The sequence below is a fragment of the Anguilla anguilla genome, chromosome 9, assembly GCF_013347855.1.
Source record: "Anguilla anguilla isolate fAngAng1 chromosome 9, fAngAng1.pri, whole genome shotgun sequence".
Lineage (NCBI taxonomy): Eukaryota > Metazoa > Chordata > Actinopteri > Anguilliformes > Anguillidae > Anguilla > Anguilla anguilla.
In genome coordinates, this window is record NC_049209.1 from 46,767,680 (window position 1) to 46,788,817 (window position 21,138).

The 21,138-nt window shown below is 49.1% G+C and overlaps 2 protein-coding genes across 2 annotated transcripts in view; both read left to right on the forward strand.

Annotated features, from left to right (window-relative positions):
• Positions 1-1,660: 1,660 nt before the first annotated feature.
• Positions 1,661-19,047, forward strand: LOC118236227 (PR domain zinc finger protein 10-like). The gene is made up of 24 exons (XM_035434424.1): positions 1,661-1,963; positions 3,503-3,677; positions 4,272-4,433; positions 4,984-5,037; positions 5,142-5,246; positions 5,707-5,896; positions 6,473-6,714; positions 7,221-7,421; positions 7,867-7,939; positions 8,185-8,302; positions 8,759-8,879; positions 9,108-9,404; positions 9,599-9,610; positions 11,004-11,351; positions 12,542-12,697; positions 13,231-13,410; positions 13,504-13,614; positions 13,827-14,027; positions 14,386-14,529; positions 14,775-14,945; positions 15,181-15,315; positions 16,285-16,456; positions 16,813-16,910; positions 17,443-19,047. The coding sequence occupies exons 2-24, from the start codon at positions 3,606-3,608 to the stop codon at positions 17,623-17,625; spliced, it is 3,546 nt and encodes a 1,181-aa protein (XP_035290315.1). The 5' UTR covers positions 1,661-1,963; positions 3,503-3,605; the 3' UTR covers positions 17,626-19,047.
• Positions 19,048-19,633: 586 nt separating this feature from the next.
• The window catches only part of chek1 (checkpoint kinase 1), a 9,274-nt gene continuing 7,769 nt past the window's right edge, over positions 19,634-21,138 (forward strand). Inside the window, exons 1-3 of the mRNA XM_035432421.1 lie at positions 19,634-20,164; positions 20,384-20,468; positions 21,029-21,138. The exon at positions 21,029-21,138 is cut by the window's right edge and continues 114 nt beyond it. Of these exons, the coding sequence (XP_035288312.1) occupies positions 20,404-20,468; positions 21,029-21,138 (175 nt within the window). The 5' untranslated portion in view covers positions 19,634-20,164; positions 20,384-20,403. The remainder of the gene's footprint in view (positions 20,165-20,383; positions 20,469-21,028) is intronic.

Sequence of the window (21,138 nt, forward strand, 5' to 3'; positions counted from 1 at the left end):
CCTATACAGCAACGAGGCATATCAAGGATTGATATTGAAACTTTCAGCTGATTGGTGCAGAAAATGGCACAAAAATAGAAGCGGGACAACACAAACCTTTCCCTGGGCAATGCCAGATTCGATCTGTTACAGTGTTACACACGGAAGACATATCTTCAAAAACTTTGCAGAAATGTATGAATGCAATGGTTGGAAGCTGGACAGGCTATTATTTCTGCATTGGTTGTTAGCCCCAGCCTCAGTGCACATGGAAATGTGAGCTGGAGGGAGCCTCTTTGACTCTCAGATGGCCGGGAACAGCCGTTGCTGGGCCATCGGTCCATTTCCTTGAAAACCCCCATCGCTGCAGACTGCCACATTCCCATGAATAGCTTGAGCAGTAGGTGCACAGTGACAGGTGACCTATGTCTGACCTTACAAGCCTGAGATCATGAGGACAGCTGCTCCCCTGTACTCAGGACTACTCAGGTTCCGAAATATGTTTTTTTTTTTACAGCAGTACAGTTTTTATTCAGAAATTTTGTGGGAATTATTTTGTACTAAAATTCTGTCATTTAAAGACATTTAATTTTTTCCCCTGATAATGATTGCCTTACATCATTTATAAAACAATAAAGAGAGACCTTGTATTATTACATTTGCAACCGTGGATATGGTATTTTGCTAATAAGATTAGGAGAGCAATTAAATCATATTGGATTTCTAAATCTCTGTGAATATCACTAGAGACTCTTTATAGGTACTTTTTAAACCTGTTTTCGACTTAAGGAGGCACACTTTACATGGACGTATCTTCAAATACTTCACAGAAAACAATAAATACATTGTTAGCCCACCAATGTTATATTAATAGCCTGGACTAACATACATAGAAACATCCACTTTCATATATGAATCTATGAGACGATAATTGGACTGCTTTCTACTTACTTCAGCTCTGTTCAACTGAAATTCCTACAGGTATCACCCTTGCACCTGTATATGTGTATTAGAAAAGGTTGAAACAATCTATCAAAAGACCTTAAACTAGACATGCTAATTATTACAGTTGCTGCTTAAACGTGCAATTCATGACACAGTATGCTCCTGCTTTGAATTCCAGTTTACATGTTTAATTCCTTTATGGATTACACAGAGGACAGTGTCTCTTAGAAATGGAGCTCCCTTCTATTATTAAAGAGAAAAGCCAAGAAAACTCTGTTTCCAACTGTACATTATTAAGGGTCTACCTGGGACCCAAGCGAAGAACATCTGTTTATTGATTTTTGATTGCTTTGTGGCAATTGTGTCAGCATTGTAGTAACAGTGGAAAGAAATGCTACTTCACAAGGTACACATATTGATCTAACGCCACCTAAGACATGTCTATGGTAGCACAACTCAGGAAAACGCTGCCTGGCCATAGTAGACCACATCTGAATGATCGGAATCATTTAATGTCAGGGGTGTAACTTCATTTCAGTGTCTAAATAAATAGTCGATTATTAAAGGGCCAGTACTTAATCGCCAAGGTTAAAAGTTCGGTTAATTACTATGATGGATATAATAAACGTAAAGGTTTTTTTATTTATTTTTTTGCTTCGTGACGTCAGGTGACAGCAAGAGGCTGGCATTAAATTCAACGGAGACACTCGATTTTTCATTGGTTCATTTTGTGATTTAAAAAATCTTATTGGTTGACAGAAAAATGACAGAGCATGTCAATTTGTTATGTGCAAACCATATTTTAAAACGTTGTAACATAAAATACACGCTAAAACCAAAATGTCAGTAACCAAAAAAATACATTTGTAATCAAACTTTTCCAGTGTATTTAACTACACGGTACACGTTTTGCGAAACGGTTTTTATTCAATTTTAACAGCAGCGACACAAGCTACCAATTGCCGCCCAGTTCCCTTTCAGTTACCAGGTGGATTATGTTAATATGCAACGCGCCCATGTCTGCAGCTACCATTCCGAGGTAAGACCAACTTGTATTTTTTAATGAAAAATGAGAAAACCCCGGGCGGTTTTTGAGTCCAGTCTGTAGTTCCATCGCCAGTTTGAGATATTTTTCTCCTCCGTTTGGCTTTCGTGGCCAGTCGTTACCATTTCACTCGATAAGAAAATTCACATTTCTTTGGGCCTCTTCAAACGCTGATTGTTGTTGTTTAGTCCCACCCAAAATGGAGAGCCGTCTTCCTTGTTCTGCTGCAGATTCCCCAGGACTGGGCTCAACCAGAAAGGGGGACGAGTGGGTCGGTTACAAACATGTCTGGGTAGTGCACAATCTGGACACTTGTGTTCTAAAACGCTGCGGTTTTAACAGCGGTGCTCCGTATCCTGCCTGATCCTGGGGCACGCGCGGCGTGGGTTTTATCGTTTGTATTGTGGATATTTCGCCGTGCTTCGTTCCCGGGTTTCTGCAGGTTTTATTTTTGTGGTATGGTCCACTTGGAACTGGGAACCTGAGGGGTCAAAGTAGGGGGGTGGGTGAAGAAGTATATTCAGCACCTGGCTTGTTTTAACGTCCCATAAACCATGGGGTTTTTTCAGTTACTTATTGAAAACGTTCCTGAGTATTTTTGACTCCGTTCTACGCTAGCGCTAGCATACCCGTTTTCAGCCTCGCTCCGATGGTACCCCTACAATGCGTTTAGACTGACCGTTTTGAAGCGGATTCGATTTTAACATACTAGAACTGCTAGCTAGTTACTGTGACGATTTGCTTGTCAGGGGAGAACATCGTGCATTCACCAAGAATGCATTTTCAAGTCCTATTTTGTTGCTAGCATCGCCTGTGCTGATATGCGGATATCCCAGCCCGATTACTATCTGGCTTACTACTAGCAAGCCACAGCACTATGCCGTTGTATCAAAATGTTATTGCGAACTAGTGTGGTTGGATATTGTGTATTTATTACATGCAAACATTAAATTGTTACATTTAAATTAATTAGAGTATGCATCAATCTGAGAAATAAAAAGAACACATGGAGCTACGTGTGAACGTTTGTTATATTATAGGTGTGTTATGTATTTATTCATCTGTATGCCCAGTTCCCAGTACAAGTATGCACACTGATAGTAAAAAACACAAGTAACTGAATGATGCATTGATGATGTGTACCTGCTGTTCTCGGCAGAGATGTGTGAAGATGTCTGCACTCTGAAAATGCTCCCCCTATGTGCACTGCAGCCCCTGAGTTATGACACTGTTTCAGGTTTAGCTGTAGATGGCATCAATCCGCTCCTCTCAGATATAACCCCGGGTTGTGAAGGTAAACGCAGTCTTTGTGTAATCTTCACCGGTAATGAGAAAAACAATCCATCAGCGTCGGTGAAGCCGGTGGCGTTCGCTGACCATTGCGACTCCTCCGGTCTGTGTCACAAATCTTTTGGGGAATTTGATCTCAGCTGACCACTACGCATTCGCCAGTGTGAGTGAACGCTCTCGCGCGTGCGGACGTTCCCCAGGGTCCCTCTGGCTGAGGGTTAAACGGTGGTCCCCTGCTTTTAGCCTGTCCCATCAGCGTAACCCCTGGAGACCCATGACCTGCGAGCACCGCGTGATCAGCTGAAGGCGGGAGAGCTCTGCGCGAAGGACCCGTGGAGGAGTCGTCATGGAGACCAAGCAGGAAGTGGCCCCCGTGTGGAGCCAGCCCCCTGACAACGAGGCCAGCGGTGCCACTCAGGTTCGTACCACTCAGGTTTGTGCTGTGTGTGCTCTGAATGCCCTTAAAATACTGGCTCCTGACTTTCTCCAGAAGAAAGCCCACATTGCTCATCACCTTGGTTAGTAATATTGTCCAAACCTGCAGCCGCAACGGCCCTTTTCAGATTAAAATTGGGCAGCCCTGTCTCGGACTCAAGCTTGTGTGATTGCGATTGGCTCCTGACTCATAATTGACTGATGCGGCCCTGTTGGGTTGTGAGTTGGCCCTGTGGTTCCTGGGTCATCAGTGCTTGAAAGGGGCCTTCATGTGGCCCTTGGTGTACCCCTGTGGCCCCTGGCTTCGGGGTGACTGAAGGGCTCTTGTTGTGGCCCTTGGTGTAGCCCTGTGGCCCCTGGCTTTGGGGTGACTGAAGGGGTCTTGTTGTGGCCCTTGGTGTACCCCTGTGGCCCCTGGTTCCAGGGAAACTGAAGGGGCTCTTGTTGTGGCCCTTGGTGTACCCCTGTGGCCCCTGGTTCCAGGGAAACTGAAGAGGCTCTTGTTGTGGCCCTTGGTGTACCCCTGTGGCCCCTGGTTCCAGGGAAACTGAAGGGGCTCTTGTTGTGGCCCTGGCAGGTGCACTTTGAGGGGGGCACGGTGGCTCAGATTGTGTACAGCGGGGAGCAGCAGGAGCGGGGGCCCCAGCAGGTGGTCTACGCCGCCGACGGCAGCTCCTACGCGTCGGTGGAGTCGGCGGAGCACACGCTGGTCTACATCCACCCGGCCGACGGAGCACAGGTGAGCCCCGGTGGAGCACAGGCCACACGACCCCACCGCTACCCCACCCAAACCACCGGAGGTGCTGGGAAGAGCTGGTATGGCTAGCATGTATGGCTAGCGTGTAGCGCTGGGGGGTTGGCCTCTTGTACTGTACCGTGTACTTATTCACAGTTCGGTCAGCTCAGAAAATGAATTGAAATTCTATTTGTTAATTGGAAAAAAAAATGTCACGGAAACGATATAGGCATTCTTCAATTCATGCTTTGAATCAGGGTTTGACTGAAGTGGTACGCAAGTTCACATGCATGGCAAAAAGACTAAAATGTACTGCAATTTTATGTCAGAACAAAAAGCGTACCTAAAAATAGATAAGTACATAAAAATGGATACAATAAAGTGATTGTGCATTTGAACCTTTTTGCTGTGCACGTGTATTTGCGTACCGCTTATGCCAACCCCTGCTTTACATTTCACTAATTTCTGAATTGACTGAATTGGAATGCTGTTGACCCCCCCACTTGTGTAAATGGAGTCCCTAACCGTGTTCCTCCCCCCCCCCCCCCCGCAGTTCACAGACCAGCCCCAGCTGGCTTACATACAGCAGGATGGCACCACGCAGCAGGTCAGTACCCAGCACGGTTGCTGTCAGTACCCAGCACGGTTGCTGTGAGCGTTCGTGGTCAGACCGCACACGTAAAAACTCTCTCCCGTTCCCCGTCTCCCCAGGTGACCGTGCTGCTGCCCAGCGGCCAAAACATGAACGCTGCCAATCTGCATGTGCTCAGTAACGTGGCGGAAGCCCCCCAGGCCTTGCTGGAACCTGTGTCCCAGGTGAGTGGGGGGAGGGGGGGGGGGGCGAGGAGCTGTGTACCTGGAACAAGACCTTAGAGAAATCAGTGTACTCCTCAGATGCTTGTTATGTGTTTTGTCCCCTTGTTGAGCAATAATTCCACAGCATTGCTGCAGAATAGTGAATTGACTTGTGCACTACTGACATCGCCTGACCGTGTTTTCATTGTTGCAGAATAGTGAATTGACTTGTGCACTAGTGACATCGCCTGACTGTGTTTCTATTGCTGCAGAATGGTGAGCTGACTCGCTGTGCACTTGTTAAATCACCCGACCGTGTTTGCATCGCTGCAGAATTGTTTATCGACTGGCTGTGCAGTAGTGACATCATCTGACTGCGTTTGCACTGCTGTAGTGCTCCACCACCGTGCGTCATTACTGGGCACATAGAGGCCTTGGTCGCCCTATTAGGGCGGCGGTGGTAAAGTCTCTTTTTCCGCAGGTGCCTCCTTCCGTGTCCGGGTCCTCCTTGCCCACCATGGCCGGGTCCTCCGTCGGCCACCTGGGGCCCCTGGGGGCCGGCGACTCGGCCCTGGACTCTGAGGAGGACGACGAGGACGACGAGGCGGACGACTCGGAGCTGGACGACTGGGACCTGGGAACCCCGAGACCCTTCAACCCTCAGGACCTGTGTGAGTGGCGTGGGAGAAAGGAGGCCAGCGCTAAAAGAAACAAGCCTTCCGACTGCGTTCTACAATGTGCAGCTTCACAGTCTGATTTATACCGGGGAATTTTTAGAAACAGTACCGCGCGCACACAATGTACAATCATTCAGCGTCCTGCGAATAAGATTAATAGCCTAATGTGAAAGGGGCAAGGTGTTAGCGCAGATATTTTGCTAAAAAACCTGCGCAAACTTCACATTTGCTCCCCTGGTATCAGAGTTGTCTCTTATTTCTGTGATCGGAGGGCTTTGCTGGTACTGAGCTATTGTCCCTGCCTTATCAGAATGTTCTATAACCCATATATCTCTCTCTCGCTTCTCTCCTCCTCTCCTCCCCCCTCTTTGTCTCTCTCTCTTTCTCTCTCTCTCTCTCCCCCTCCCTTAATCTCCTGCTCTCTCTCCCTCCCTCCCTCCCCCTTTCTCTACCTCCCTCCCTATCTCCCCCCCCTCTCTCTCTCCCTCCTTCCCTCCCTCCCCCTTTCTCTACCTCCCTCTCTCTCTCTCCCCCCCCACTCTCTCTCTCCTTCTCTCTTCCCCCTCTCAGGGTGTGAGGAGTGTAACAACGCGCACCCCTCGGTGTGTCTGAAGCACGGGCCCCTGCACCCCATCCCCAATCGGCCGGTGCTGTCCAAGGCGCGGGCCAGCCTGCCGCTGGTGCTGTACCTGGACCGCTTCGCGTCCGGGGTCTACTCCAAGCGCCGCATCCCCAAGCGCACGCAGTTCGGCCCCGTGGAGGGGCCCCTGGTGCGCCAGGGCGAGCTGCGGGACGACTACATCCACCTGAAGGCGAGACCCCCCCCCTCGCCCCACCCCCCCCTCGCCCCACCCCCGCCCCGCCCACTTCACCTCAAAAAGAGGAGGGGGGATCACCAGGGCTGGTGGTCTCATCCATAGTTCAGTACTGTCAATTCAGGTTATGACAGAGGTGGAAAATCCAGGTCCAGAAAGTAAAGGTCCCCTCCAGTATTTTGTTCCTGGATGTTAAGCACAATTCTTCAGCCAGGAGGTAGAGCTAATTTGTGAAATTTGCTGACTGAGTTCATGGGTGGAAGAAACCTGTGGCAGGACTTTTACACCTGGGCTGTCCACCTCTGGGAAATTCATTGAAATTCATTGAATTAATTGGAAAAAAATCCTCTTAGAATTGAAATAGAGCTAACCCCAACTCTGATTAAGAGTGTGCCTGTGATACTTTGTGGGCAGAATCCTCAGTGGAAGGAAAGAGCCAATCACTGGGGTTTATTGCTAATCAGCATATCTCAACCCCCTCCCGCCTCTGTCCCCGCCCACAGGTGTGCATGCTGGATACGCCCAAAGACGTGGAGCAGAGGGACGACACGTGGGTGGAGCTTTCGGACGAGGAGCGCTGCAATTGGATGATGTTCGTCCGGCCCGCCCAGAATCACCTGGAGCAGAACCTGGTGGCCTATCAGTACGGAGCGGACATCTACTACACCACCATCAAGAACATCCAGCCCAAGCAGGAGCTCAGGGTGGGTGTGGCCCTTTCCCAGGCTTTCTGGGGGAAAAGAGAACTGCCCGCCTCCGACAGAGGTGTCAACCAATAAGCAGAGCTCACGTCACACATAGCAGACAGTGTTCACATCACGCAAGAAAAATTCTGGGCTTAGGGCCTAATTCTGGGCCTAATTTACTAGGACATTAAACATTTCAGCACGCACAAAACTAATAACATATCCAGTGATTGGTGCAAAACAAATACCATAACCAATCATTGGTCACATTGTTAGTTTTGTGTGTGCGAAAAGGTTTTGCATGGTAAAAAATGAAAGGTCTCAGTAAATCAGGTCCGTAATTCTTTCTCCAGAATTGGACATTTTGTTGAAAGACATGCCAAAGTCTTCGCTCCCTTTGTCAGAGTCTTGCTCCTCACAGAGTCTCGTTTGTCTTGTTTACATGGTCTCCATCTCTCTCCAGGTCTGGTACGCTGCCTCATATGCAGAGTTCGTCAACCAGAAGATTCATGACATCACGGACGAGGAGAGGAAAGGTGAGCTCCGTTCAGAATCGCGCGATCAGACGCGCCTTGGCCCCGCCCCCCAGAATCGCGACGCGCGTCTCCGTCGTAGCTCTTTCCCTCCTTTTCCACGATCCGTAAAAGTAAAACAGCGACCTCGTTTTTTATCATTATCGTGCAGCGATTGAGTTTTTTGTGTGTGTGATGTAACGGAACGTTGCGTGACGGTTCCGCCGGTTTTCCCGCCGTTTTTTCCCGCCGTTTTTCCCCCGCTCCAGTCATGCGGGAGCAGGAGAAGAACTGGCCGTGCTACGAGTGCAACCGGCGCTTCATGAGCTCCGAGCAGCTGCAGCAGCACCTCAACATGCACGACGACAAGCTCGACTTCGTCACCAGGTAACCGCCCGCTAGCCCGCACGCCTGGCCTGGCCGGTCCTGAGACCGACGGCGCTCTGCGGGGCTATAGTCTTGCTAAAGTAGCTATAGTCTTGCTAAAGTCGCTATAGTCGCTATAGTCTTGCTAAAGTCACGCCGCTGTACATAGTGCTTTTATACGCGCAAAGATGTCATCTTAACTTTTCTCAATGGCAAAAATGGGGGATGTTGGCGTATTTGCTTTGATGTGTGTTCCAGTTTAGGTTTTCTAAGGCTAGGTCATGTGGTTATCAGATAACCACCTCCTTCTCTGGATATGTACCCGCTGAACTGTGTAGCCTTCAGACTTAGCTTTCGCGTGTAATGTAGATGTAATGTAGAGTGCCGGTGATTCTTTTCTTCAGGCGGTGAATTTTGTGGGGCCCACCGTCAGGTATTGTGTTTTTGAACTTTGTCCTTGTGCCGGCTCTCTTTCAGGGGGAAGGGGCGGGGCCGGGGGCGGGGCAGGCGGCGCTTCGGCACGGGCAGGAGGCCGGGGCGCCCGCCCAAATTGCTGCGCCCCGAAATCTCCGTGGAGATCAGCGAGGACCGCACACAGGTAGACATCACAGGCATTTAGATTACATTACAGGCGTTTAGCAGACGCTCTTATCCAGAGCGATTTACACAACCTTTACATAGCATTTACACTGCATCCATTCATACAGCTGGATACATACTGAAGCAAAGCAGACTGAGTACCTTGCTCAAGCCCAGCACACTCTGTGGCTCTGAGTGAATGGCATTGATTCAGAGAGTCTCTCTGTTGACTGCCTCTGTGGTCCAGGACATGCTGGGATTTTCGGCGAAGGGCCCGTACGCGGAGGGGCCGGACGGGGCCCTGAACGGGCTGAGGGACATGGACCTGGGGTCCCAGGGCGGGGTCCCCGGCACCCCCACGGCCAGCCGGGACGAGCACGGGGAGCTGCCCCCCAGCAGCGAGCTGGCCCCCCTCACCGACTCCCCGGAGCCCCCCCAGTCCATCGCCGACCCCCCCGAGTCCCCGAAGGAGGACGCGGCCCACGGGAACACGCCCGACCCCCACCTCACCCCCGAGGACATGAGGCGCGCCCGCCGGATACGGGTACCCCCCCAAAACCCCCCCCCCCCCCCCCCCCCCCGCACACCGCCGTCCCGCACCCCTCAACCTGAGCTCAGTGTCTTAGCCTGGTAGTCCTGCTTGGCCTTGACTGCAGTGTGTGTGTCTCTTTCTCTCTCTCCTTTTCTTTCTCTCTCCCTCTCTCTCTCTCTCTCTCTCACTGCCTGCCTCCTCTAAAGATGGATCTGCAGGTAGGTCAGATTTGGGCGCGGTGGCAAGTAATGCATGCAGACCAAGGAAAACAAACTGCTAATTTAGGGACCACTGCGCAGACCCGCGCGGGCACATGACTGCTCTTCGGCCGCCATTTTGTGTTGTCACTCATGCATTGTGCTCATTGTACTATATTTTGTATTTATAAAAGCTGTTGGCTTTTAATTATGGCAACATCTATGATTTGGTGCATAGTATAATGTCATTTGGAAAGTTCCCTTGATGGCTGGGAAGGGTGTGTCCAAATTGCAGGTATGCCAGAAGGTCCCCTTCCTTTTTTCTTGACAGCTGATGCCATCACTTGACTAAGGCAACCTTGAACTCTACTGCTATAACTGGGGTCTAGCAGAAGTGTTTAACAGGACCCTTGTCTGACCTTCTCATAGGTCTCTGATCACTTTCAAGGAGTAGTCTGACTTTGAGAGCTGTACTTGTCGGCCATCTTACCCATAGTTGGACAATGTGATCGATACTAATTTTATCCCTGTGGGTCCAGTACAAAAGATTTGAGACAATATTTACAGGCTGCGTGCTATCTGTACTACCTCTATCAATGACTGCAAACAGAAACAACATTAGCTCTGTGAAGTGATGGAAATACACCTTCCAGTATCTCTGAGTTACTTACACAGTTCATCTTGCATGTTTATGACGAGTGAAATGCAAAATTGAAAAAGGAGATTTTAGTTGTTTTCCCAGAGGCAGCTAAATTAAGAACTATAATTGACAAATGACTATGTAGTCATCCACTGGGTGCAGTGATTAGTAGCTGTTCGGCTATGAAATGTGCTTCACATGCAAGATGGTGGTGGGAAGGAGGTAGAAAGGAGGTTGATTTGAAGTAGAAGGGTACAAAGGGACTGAGGAGGTTTGAAGAGAATGAACAGGCTTCTCCTCTCTACACATTCATCCCCATGCAGAACATTACTGGACCATTTTACTGTGTGTGACTCAGACCAACTCCCTCACCTTCTGATGAAGGGCTGCTAGGCTAAAGGATAGTCCTGAACTCTGCACTCCTTGATTTTAACTTTTTGGCTGTTTTAGTGCACTGTACACACACACTAATAAGAATTTATAGCTCAAAGACACTGTAGCTCAGATACACTCTGAAGAGGGCTTATCGATAACAAAGGACGACAACAAGGGACAATCAGTTGGCTCAAATTCAAATTCTTTAATGTACATAAAATAATTAGGCTATTTGACTCCGGTCAGGTTTCAGTGTCTTCAGTTGGTGTGCATGTGAACTGAGTGGGTGATTGTCCCGGTCACTGACGTGTCTCCATGCGTGTGAGTTCCTGGTTGTTGGGTAAGTACGTGTGCGGCGTGTGCGGTACGTAACTTGTCTTCTCTCCTCCCTGCCACCAGAACGCGGCGCTGCAGCACCTCTTCATCAGGAAGTCCTTCCGGCCCTTCAAGTGCTCGCAGTGCGGCAAGGCCTTCCGCGACAAGGACAAGCTGGACCAGCACCTGCGCTACCACGGCCGCACCAGCGCCTGCCCGCTCACCTGCCACGTCTGCGACAAGGGCTTCCTCAACAGCGCCGCCCTGGAGGCGCACATGCGCCTGCACGCCGACCAGAAGACCTACTCCTGCCTCTTCTGCGCCGAGTCCTTCGACCGCCTGGACCTGCTCAAGGAGCACGTGGCCGTGCACCTGGTGGACGGGCGCTTCAGCTGCCCCTCCTGCAAGAAGCGCTTCGCCGACTTCATCCAGGTCGGGCGCGCCCCGCGGCTCCTCTTAAAAAAACAAAACAAAATGTTACATTATAGGCGTTTATCCAGAGCGACTTACGCAACTTTTACATAGCATTTACACTGCATCCATTTACACAGCTGGATGTATACTGAAGCAATGCAGCTTAAGTACCTTGCTCAAGGGTGCAAAGGTAGTGTCCTACCCAGGAGTCAAACCTGAGACCTTTAGGCTACAAGACCAGCTGGATATATACTGAAGCAATGCAGGTTAAGTGTCTTGCTCAAGGGTACAACGGCAGTGTCCTTCCCTGGAATCAAACCTGCGACCTTTAGGTTACAAGACCAGTTCCTTACGCATTATACTACGCTTGCCAATGAAAAAATTTACAATACTTTTGCTGCCAAACACAGGGCTGCATATATCCAATTTGCATCCTAATTTGGAATGTCCAGTTGTCTGCAACTGCAGCCATGTTTATGCATGAATGTAGCCAACTGTGGAGAGTACAGATATCCACAGCTCTCCTCAAAAACACGTGGTGTGGCTACTCATTGGGGTTGACTCAACGGTTCCCCCGGCCTTACGTGCTTTGTCCAGTACTCGTACTCATAAAGCATACCACTGATCTAGGGTCAGGGTTCTTCTTATCCTATATTAGAAACTTCTCCATTATGAGCTTCAAGGAAATACTGATCCTAGATCAGCACTGCATTATGAATGTGTGTCCAGGTGGTTTTTAAATGAAGTGCTGTAGGTTTTTGAGAGTAAAACTTTGGAAAAGTGTTTGAACTTATTTTTAATTACTACTTGCTTGCTGCCTCGAGCGAAACACTTTCCTACAGGCTCATGTTCAATGACTTATTGATTTTTTTTTTTCTAAAAATGTTAAATGGATTTGAAGTTCCAATTACACAGGCATTTTTAATGATAACTGTGAGCTGCAAGCTTTTTTTCTTTTTTTCACAAAAACAGCCATTGGTGTTCCTTGAGGAAAATCCATAACTGAAAATGAATTTGTTCCTGCCTAATTATAAAAGTAGGCCTGAAAGTGTTTCTGACACTTTGTGATTTAGCCATTATTCGGTTTCTTTGTTGACTGCATTATTTGTAATAGCTTCCTGCTCAGGGCCTTTCGATCCCAAAAAAAAAACCACGGGGGCAGCCCATGAAGCTTTTTTTGAGTTTTGTGTCGACGCCGCCCCCTGCAGGTGAAGAAGCACGTGCGCAGCTTCCACTCGGAGAAGACCTTCCAGTGCACGGAGTGCGACAAGGCCTTCTGCAGGCCCGACAAGCTGCGTCTGCACATGCTCCGCCACTCGGACCGCAAGGACTTCCTCTGCTCCACCTGCGGCAAGCAGTTCAAGGTGAGCGGGGAAGCCGGGAGGCGGGGCCCGCCGTGTAACCGGTCGGGGGGCGGGCGGACCAGTTTCTCCTCCATTTTGGATCACGTTTATATACCGCTTCCGCTTTCCTGTGGTTGGTCGGTGAGTTCATATTTCAGGGAGACTGCAGGAAGAGGTAAACGTTTTCAGCCTGAGCGTGTGGTGATTATCTTAAGGTTTGCTCTGTGGCTGCGGTTGGTGGCAAGTTGCTACCCTTACTTGGTGGAAAATGAACTCTTCCAGCAGGGAAGTGAGGATGGTGCCTTTGGTGTAAATCCATGGTAACAGTAATGGAGTTGGTGTAAAGCCACAGTAGCAGTGGTAGAGTTGGAGCAAACTCACAGTAACAGTGGTAGAGTTGGAGAAAACTCACAGTAAAAGTGGTGGAGTTGATGTAAATCCACAGTAACTGTAGTAGAGTTGCTGTAAACGTATGGTGACAGTAGTAGAGTTGGTGTAGCTCCATGGTAACAGCGGTAGGCGTGTCTCTCTTCCACGTCTCTCTCTCCGAACAGCGGAAGGACAAGCTGCGGGAGCACATGCAGCGCATGCACAACCCCGAGCGCGAGGCCAGGAAGGCCGACCGCGTGCACCGCTCCAAGACGCTCAAGCAGAAGGTCCCCACCACCGACATCGAGAGCTTCATGTTCAAGTGCCGGCTGTGCATGATGGGATTCCGCCGGCGAGGGATGCTGGTAAGGGCGCTAACCCCCCCGCACCCCCCCCCCCTCCTGCCCCGGGGGGTTCTGCCCAGGTGTGACGAGGGGTCTCTGTCCCCGCCCCCGCAGGTGAACCACCTCTCCAAGCGACACCCGGAGATGAGGATCGAGGAGGTTCCTGAGCTCACCCTCCCCATCATCAAGCCCAACAGAGACTACTTCTGCCAGTACTGTGACAAGGTATCCCTCTCCCACCTCTCTCTCTCTCTCTATGAGACAGCAGGTCTGAACCAATGCTACGCTTCTCTTCTTTTCTTGTTTCTTGTTTCTTGTTATAAACATTCTGTATATTCTCAGTGTGAAGAAGAGCGTGTCCTCAGTTTAAGCATTGTGTGGCTGCCTGATGGTCTTTGGCTCGTATCTCAGCCTCTGTGCGGTGTTGCCTTTCGCAGGTGTATAAGAGCGCCAGTAAGAGGAAGGCTCACATCCTGAAGAACCACCCGGGGGCGGAGCTGCCCCCCAGCATCCGTAAGCTCCGCCCCGCGGGCCCCGGGGAGCCCGACCCCATGCTCAGCACCCACACCCAGCTGACGGGCACCATCGCCACGGCGCCCGTCTGCTGCCCGCACTGCGCCAAGCAGTACAGCAGCAAGGTGAGCCCGCTGCTGCCCCCTAGTGACAGATCACTTAATTTAATTTCAGTTTGTTTCAGTTCATCATTTCATTTCTTTGCATTTCATATCAGTTCATTTCAGTTCTCAGTTCTTTTCAGTCCATATCAGTTCATTTCAGTTCTCAGTTCATTTCTACTAAGTTAATTTTAGTGAAATTAATTATAATTCAGTCAATTTTAATTCAGTTAATTTCAGTGCAGTTTAGTTCAGTCCAGTGTGAGTTGGAAAAGGTAGGAAATTAAATAGTGCAAATGGACCACCGACCTGTCTCCATCCCCCGCCCGGGTCTGGTGTTGGATCTGACCGCACCCCTGTCTCTGTCCCTGTGTCTCTGCAGACTAAGATGGTGCAGCACATCCGGAAGAAGCACCCGGAGTTTGCCCAGGTGGCCAACAGCATCCAGGCCCCGCTGGCCACCGCCGTCATCAGCAGCGCCCCGGCCGTCATCACCGCCGACGGCACCGCCGCGGAGGCAGTGGTGGTGAGAGAGAGACCCGTTACAGACACGTCCTACATAATGTACCAGACACACACATACACGTACGGAAATACACGCACACTCTCTACATACTGTACCCACGCACCCCACATATTGTACGCACTCATGCACACACTAACGAGTATCATACTCACACACACAGGCAGAACAAAATCACGCTCACACTACCTTGCGGCGCCAGGCAGATTTCCCTAGCCGCGAAGCTGACGGCGCCCTCTTGTGTTCAGACCACAGACCTGCTGACCCAGGCCATGACGGAGCTGTCCCAGACGCTGACCACCGACTACCGCGGCGCCCAGGGGGACTACCAGCGCATCCAGTACATCCCCGTCTCGCAGGCAGGGGGCGCTCTGGGGCAGCCGCAGCACATCCAGCTCCAGGTCGTCCAGGTGGCGCCTGTAAGACCCCTCCGAATTTTAATAAGCATGCTCAGCACCCTCTTTCAAAGGGAAAGCGATAGAAACCATAAGAAATACATATTAACTTCTTATGGATAACCACAAAATACATTTTGCAGATTCGATCCCAAATGCATATTAAATGGTGCCTGTAAGTTGCATATACGTGTCCGTAGATTTCCTTTAAGCATATGGTAAATGAAATGAAAGAATGAACCCCATTGGCTGTCGCCAGGCGCCCTCTCCCCAGAGCTCCCAGCATTCCACGGTGGACGTGAGCCAGCTGCACGACCCCGGCAGCTACGGCCAGCACTCCATCCAGGTGCAGCACATCCAGGTGACGGAGGCCGCCGGGCAGGGCACCGCCCAGGTGAGACCCGGCGGGGGGAACGGGCTGTACACCTGCGCAGCTGCATCGTTATCTGTGCTGCGTGAACACCTGTGCAGCTGCATCGTTATCTGTGCTGCGTGAACACCTGCGCAGCTGCATCGTTATCTGTGTTATCTGTGCTGCGTGAGCACCTGCGCAGCTTAGTCGAATGCTGTGTTATCAAGTGCCTGCACAGCTGTTCGAATGCAGTTAAGGCCTTGCTGCGCTAAGACCTTGTTTGGCCAAACAGCCGTAATTCTCATGAAGGGCAAAATGGCAGTTTATTCATTACACTTTCATCACATAAGGGATTGAGCCAACTTCATTAGGTGTTGAGCTATGACAATGCGTTTGGACTACAGTCGGTACAGTTCAATGAGAAAATTGTATGTGTATATTAAAAATATATGTATATTTTTAGATGACTGAAACAGTGCCGGCTTGCAGTTGAGTTGGCTTGAATTGCCTCGTCTAGTTGGAGCCCCGCGTACCTTTGTTAGGATAACTGGTCAGACCGTGGCTACCGCGGCAGCTCACAGTCGCATTGTCTTCCATTCACAGTTCAGCTTCCTGTGGCTAGCACCAGGCTCTGTCAGAATTCGCTAGCTCGTTAACCGCAGTATTTACCCTGGAGTGCGGTCTGTTACCGCTGCTTCCGAGCCAACGTGCGGGGGCAGACAGCAGACTTGAGACACAGCTTGTTGGTGCTAAAACTTAGAATACGCACCGGGACCAATTAAGCATGCGTTGAACTGTGGATCCTTCGGCCGGAAAAACTTGCAGAACTGGTGAAACTACTGCCGGTTCATAATCAAAACAGTGGTTGATAAACTCATGGTTGGGGAAGAGTGTGCTGTGAAGCAGAAGCTGGTCATTAAGATCTCCCATTTCGCATAACAAAACAGTGACTGGGTCAAATGCCACTCATCTGTTTTGCCCTTGTGAAACTCCAGTGTTATTTGCTTCCAGGTCACAGGTCAGGCTCTGAGCCCCTCCTCCCAGCAGGTGTCCCAGGAGCTTAGCCCCACCCAGCTGGTCCCGGTGACCCTCGCCCAGGGCAACGCCCTGCAGACCACCTCCTCCCAGCAGGGGGCGGTGCAGCACACGTACCTGCCGGGGAACTGGAACTACAGGAGCTACCGTGAGTTCAGCTCCCGAAAAATGCACAGGAAGTCATAAACTTGCATGCACTTGACCAGGGTTGCCCCACCCAGTTCCTGGTGATCTGTTGTTCTGCAGATTTTCACTCCAGCCCTAACAAAGTACACCTCATTCAACAGCTAGAGATCTCTTTGAGCTGCTAATTAGTAGAGTCAGTTGTGCCAAGTTAGGCTTACAGTGAAAACCCACCGGACTGTAGATCTCCAGGAACAGGGTTGGGTAGCCCTGCATTAGACAATACTGGGTATTCTCCCCAGCAGATTCTCACATAAGCCTATTTAAGGATTCCTCTCCTCTTTCCCCATTGGCTGCGCTTCCTCCGTGGCTCCTCCCCAGCCTCGGAGATCCAGATGATGACTCTGCCCCACGCCCAGTATGTGATCACAGAGGCAGGAGCCCCGGTGACCGGTGTCAACAGCAGCCAGGTGAAAACGGTGAGTCGGGTAGAGAGGTGGGACGAGTCCTGTATCTCTATCTTCATCGGGGAAGTTTGCCCGCTTTCAGTTTGTCTGTGAGTTCTTGTATGGGTATCAGACCTGGTTTAACAGGACTATAGCCAACATTTGTGGTTTAAAAAGTTAGGAGCCCACTAATGTATCACTGTTAGTAGATGAGCCCCTAAATTATTTTTCGAGTTAGCACACATCAGTCTAAATGGTAGCACTTTAGAGCCCAGGTTAAATATGCATTTGAATTACTTAGGCAGGTAAAAATTTTTAAATGTAGCTAGCTGAAGTGGGAAGTTGTATGAATGTTTCTCTGAATACTGCTTGAAATAGACTGCCGGCAATTGGCGTGAGTTTTACTGCTGTCTAGCAGATTAAAGTTGCGCAGACGCATGACTGTGGCTGCAGCTGACCTGATGCGCATTTCTGTGTCCGGTCAGCAGCAGCAGGTTAAAGTTGCGCAGACGCACGACTGTGGCTGCAGCTGACCTGATGCGCTTTTTTTGTGTCCGGCCAGCAGACGCACTACGTGATCTCCGAGGGACAGGCGGAGCTGGACCCCAAAGTGGGCCAGGCCCCGTCCCAGGTGCACCCGGACCAGCTGGAGCAGCAGGCCTCCGACCCGCAGGCCCCCACCCAGTACATCATCACCACCACCACCAACGGCAATGGATCCAGCGAGGTCCAGATCACCAAACCGTGACCCGGCACCCGGTGAACCTCCCCTGGGCCCGTCGGGCGACCCGGTCTAGACTGCGCACGCACAAACGTTCTTCCCCTTGGGCGGTGATGATGGAGATGGAGGAGGAGGAGGTGGAGGTGGAGGCCAGCCAGACATTTGGCTGAAAGCTGCATCACAGCTAATGGCCAATACTGGTGTGACTCACCAGTAACAGTGGAAGAAAAGTGGATTTCGCACAAAATTACAGGACTGATATATTTTTCCCTTTTTTTCCCCAGAGGCAACTGAGTTCGTAACAGTCTCACAATACTGTGAACGGGTGTGTTTATTTTTTTTTTAGAACACTGGAACGTCCACGTCGGTTGCGCTCTCCCTCCAGAATGACTGAAAACGGACACAGACGGAAGTTGCTCTCGCGGGCGAATCCCTCCTCCCTAAAAACACACCCTCCTCTGTGCTTAAATAATACTTAAAATGGTCTCTTGCAGACTTATCTCCAGCATACTGTATTTCTGAAGCACCATTGTCGTGAAAAAACTATTTCACATTTGTACATTTGAGCTTTTTACAAAACGAATAATTATTGTTTATGAGCTGTTTTAATTTGATTTTTTAAAATTGATTTATTATTTAACATAGTCCAAGCGATGAAAGAATGAACCTGCGCACAGTGTTCGTATTGTTGCGTTTAAAAAAATAAACATACTGTCAGAGCTTACCCAGCTAGCAATCTGTTCTCACAGCGATGCTAGAATGTATCGTCAATGTTATAACATTGCTGCTACATCGCAGCGATATTGTGAGAACGTTTTGTGTTAGCCTGCTACTCAGTCAACTCCTAAATCAAGAGAAGAGGTACGATCTGTGAGCGAGTGAATAAAGCACAAGGTTGCCTGTTTTGGGATGTAGATTGATATTTGAAGAGTTACGCAGAACAGGGTTTTATACATTCCCTCAACACTCTCATAGTGCCAAATGATATAACAACTGGTGACGGCCTAGTGCTTTTTTTTTTTTTTTTTTTAGAAAGTGTTTGGAACCCAGCGTTTGGACTGAAAACCTGCAAATCTTGCTTAAGAAAGCTTAGGATGATACGCCTTCGAACATCGATGTCTGATTGTTGCGATTTTCCAAAAATACACTTTACCCGTTTTGCTTTTACTGCACACACAAAACTGTTGGCACATTTCACTGAGCCCTGCTAAGTGTGTGATGTGCTGTAACACGTGTGACCTTGAGCGCCACCTGTTCAGCGTCTCCAGAGGGAAGAGGTTATTTGTACAATTTCTGCGATGGTGACGGAGCAAAATGAGCTTGTATAAATAAGAAACTACATTATAATAAATGTCTCCTTTCTGTACAGTGGTATACAGGTGCAGTCGTCCCATTGTTGTATGTGACATTGAGAAATTGAACAAATAAATAATTTTATATCCACTCATATTTCTGTATTTCAGAGTGTTTGTCACAATGTAGGAGGACGTGAATTTGTGTCCACCTCTCCTGTCTTACAGTGACCACTTAAACAATCATGTTTGGACTACCATGAATTTTTATGTGTACCTTTTTCATTTGCCAAGGTGTCATGGAAACTGGACTTGATCAGGATCAGTCTCTGTTTTGTGTCTCTGTCAGAGAAGATGTATATGCCAATGTATATTCTGATAGCAATTAAGTTTATTTTGGTATTTGATACTATTCTTCCAGTGTTGCGAATAAGTGGTTTTTCGCCCTACCCCAGTTCAGCACTGCTGGTGTTATTTGAGGTAGGTTATGTACCTGTAGAATGTTTTCAGAGTTCTGCATGCATAATTTCAGGCGGATGTTTTTTCCCATCTAGTGTAGCCTTACTGACTGTTTAAGATTTGATAGGTACCTTATTTTTCCTCAAAGATTTGCATTTACAATTAAACCGTTTTCATTTCGTTGCTTGTGCTCTCAGCCCATTGTAGCCTCAGGCTTAAGTTAGCCACTAAGCTGTTCATTGGTTACGACACTTTAGTTCCCTTGAAGCTTCCCGTTACCAGGAAGTGACACATCTGCCGGCGGAAGACTGCAAGTTTTGATGTAGCAGCGCGCGCCAAAGTGCACGCAGGGCATGCACGTCGGATTGTGTCAGTAGGGAATGAACCGTAGGTAGCTGGCTTTATAAAAAAAGTAATATTTATATAAAACTGCTCTTACTCGACTGACATATAACGTCAACGGAGGTGGAATAGGGACGGCAAGTCTTCACGGTAGTTTATTTTTTTGGAGAAACTTAACATAACTGGCTAGCCGTGATGTTTTGCAACTCACTAAAGTCTTGAAGCTAAGTTGCAATAACGTTAGTTGTAGCTAGCTGGCTGGCTTGCCAGTTACAGTTTTTTTATTTAATTTTTCACTTCAAATACTAATCAGTTCGCTGTTTTCATGAACTACGAAGCTCCTGTGTTGTCATACGAGACTTACTCAGCCGGGTGAAAGTCACGTAGCCACAGCTACGTTAACTCGTGCTAGTTTACTTGGTATTTTGCTGGCGAGTTTCTACAGGAGTGCAGTGACGGGTACCTATTGATTGGTAAGTTTCATTGCAGGGCTTTGTCTCCTGCTTTAACGGAGTGCGAAAGTACTGCTTTTTATGCTGTCCGATTGTTTTGCAACGTCTCCCCTCTGTATTGTGTTTTTGTTTTGCACAGTAGTCTGGTTGGTGTAAAGTTTGCGTTTTCTCGAAAAATTCTATTTACGTGAACACTGTTGTTTTTATTCTCGTTAATAATTCATGCGGTCTTTGGCTTAGGTTTCTTACCCAAACAGAAGATGGCTGTGCCGTTTGTACAGGACTGGGATTTGGTGCAGACTCTCGGTGAAGGTGCATACGGAGAGTAAGCTTCACTGTCCGTCATCTTTGTTACAGGTTCCCAAATTAGGTCCTGGGGACCCGCTGTTCAGTCTGGGTTTTCTGCTGCGATCGGTTTCTCACACAGTCCCGGTTTGCCTTGTCATTTGCTTTGTCTTTGAACTCTTCACTTTTTGTAAAAACTCGTGCATTTTTAAAAATGTAACCTTTTTTACATGAATAATTTCTCATCGCACACTGCAGAGAGTGAAAGTCTTAATTGATCTGACTGGTTGACCTGGGACGTCAACATTGAGCATTCATTCTCCGTCTTGGGCATAACTGTGGCCTTAATACGGCTCATTTCCATTGAAAATGTCAGCAGAATTAAAAATTGAGGAGCGCTGCTTATTAACATTTCGGAGCTTACAAAAAAGGCTTGAATGAAAACTTTAGCATACATGGTGGGTCCCCAAAAGTAATTCTGGGCCCCCTGATAGAATAGTTCACTAAAATCATTTCCCTCCTGGTCCCGTCCTCCCTTGTGCCGTGGTCTTGCCCCGCCCCCCTTTGACGAGGCCCCGCCCCTTCCTCCCTCTCTGCCAGGGTGCGTCTGCTGGTGAACAGGAAGACGGAGGAGGCGGTGGCGGTGAAGGTGCTGGACGCGTCGCGGGCCAAGGACTGCCCCGAGATCATCCGGAAGGAGGTGTGCATCC

What these genes read in the sequence shown, in the direction of transcription:
- LOC118236227 (XM_035434424.1), top strand. Translation starts at nt 3,606, where the DNA reads ATGGAGACCAAGCAGGAAGTGGCCCCCGTGTGGAGCCAGCCCCCTGAC. An exon ending in TCCGCCGGCGAGGGATGCTG is followed by an intron (nt 13,411 to 13,503) that starts GTAAGGGCGCTA and finishes CCGCCCCCGCAG; the next exon opens with GTGAACCACCTCTCCAAGCG. An exon ending in CCGCCGCGGAGGCAGTGGTG is followed by an intron (nt 14,530 to 14,774) that starts GTGAGAGAGAGA and finishes TCTTGTGTTCAG; the next exon opens with ACCACAGACCTGCTGACCCA.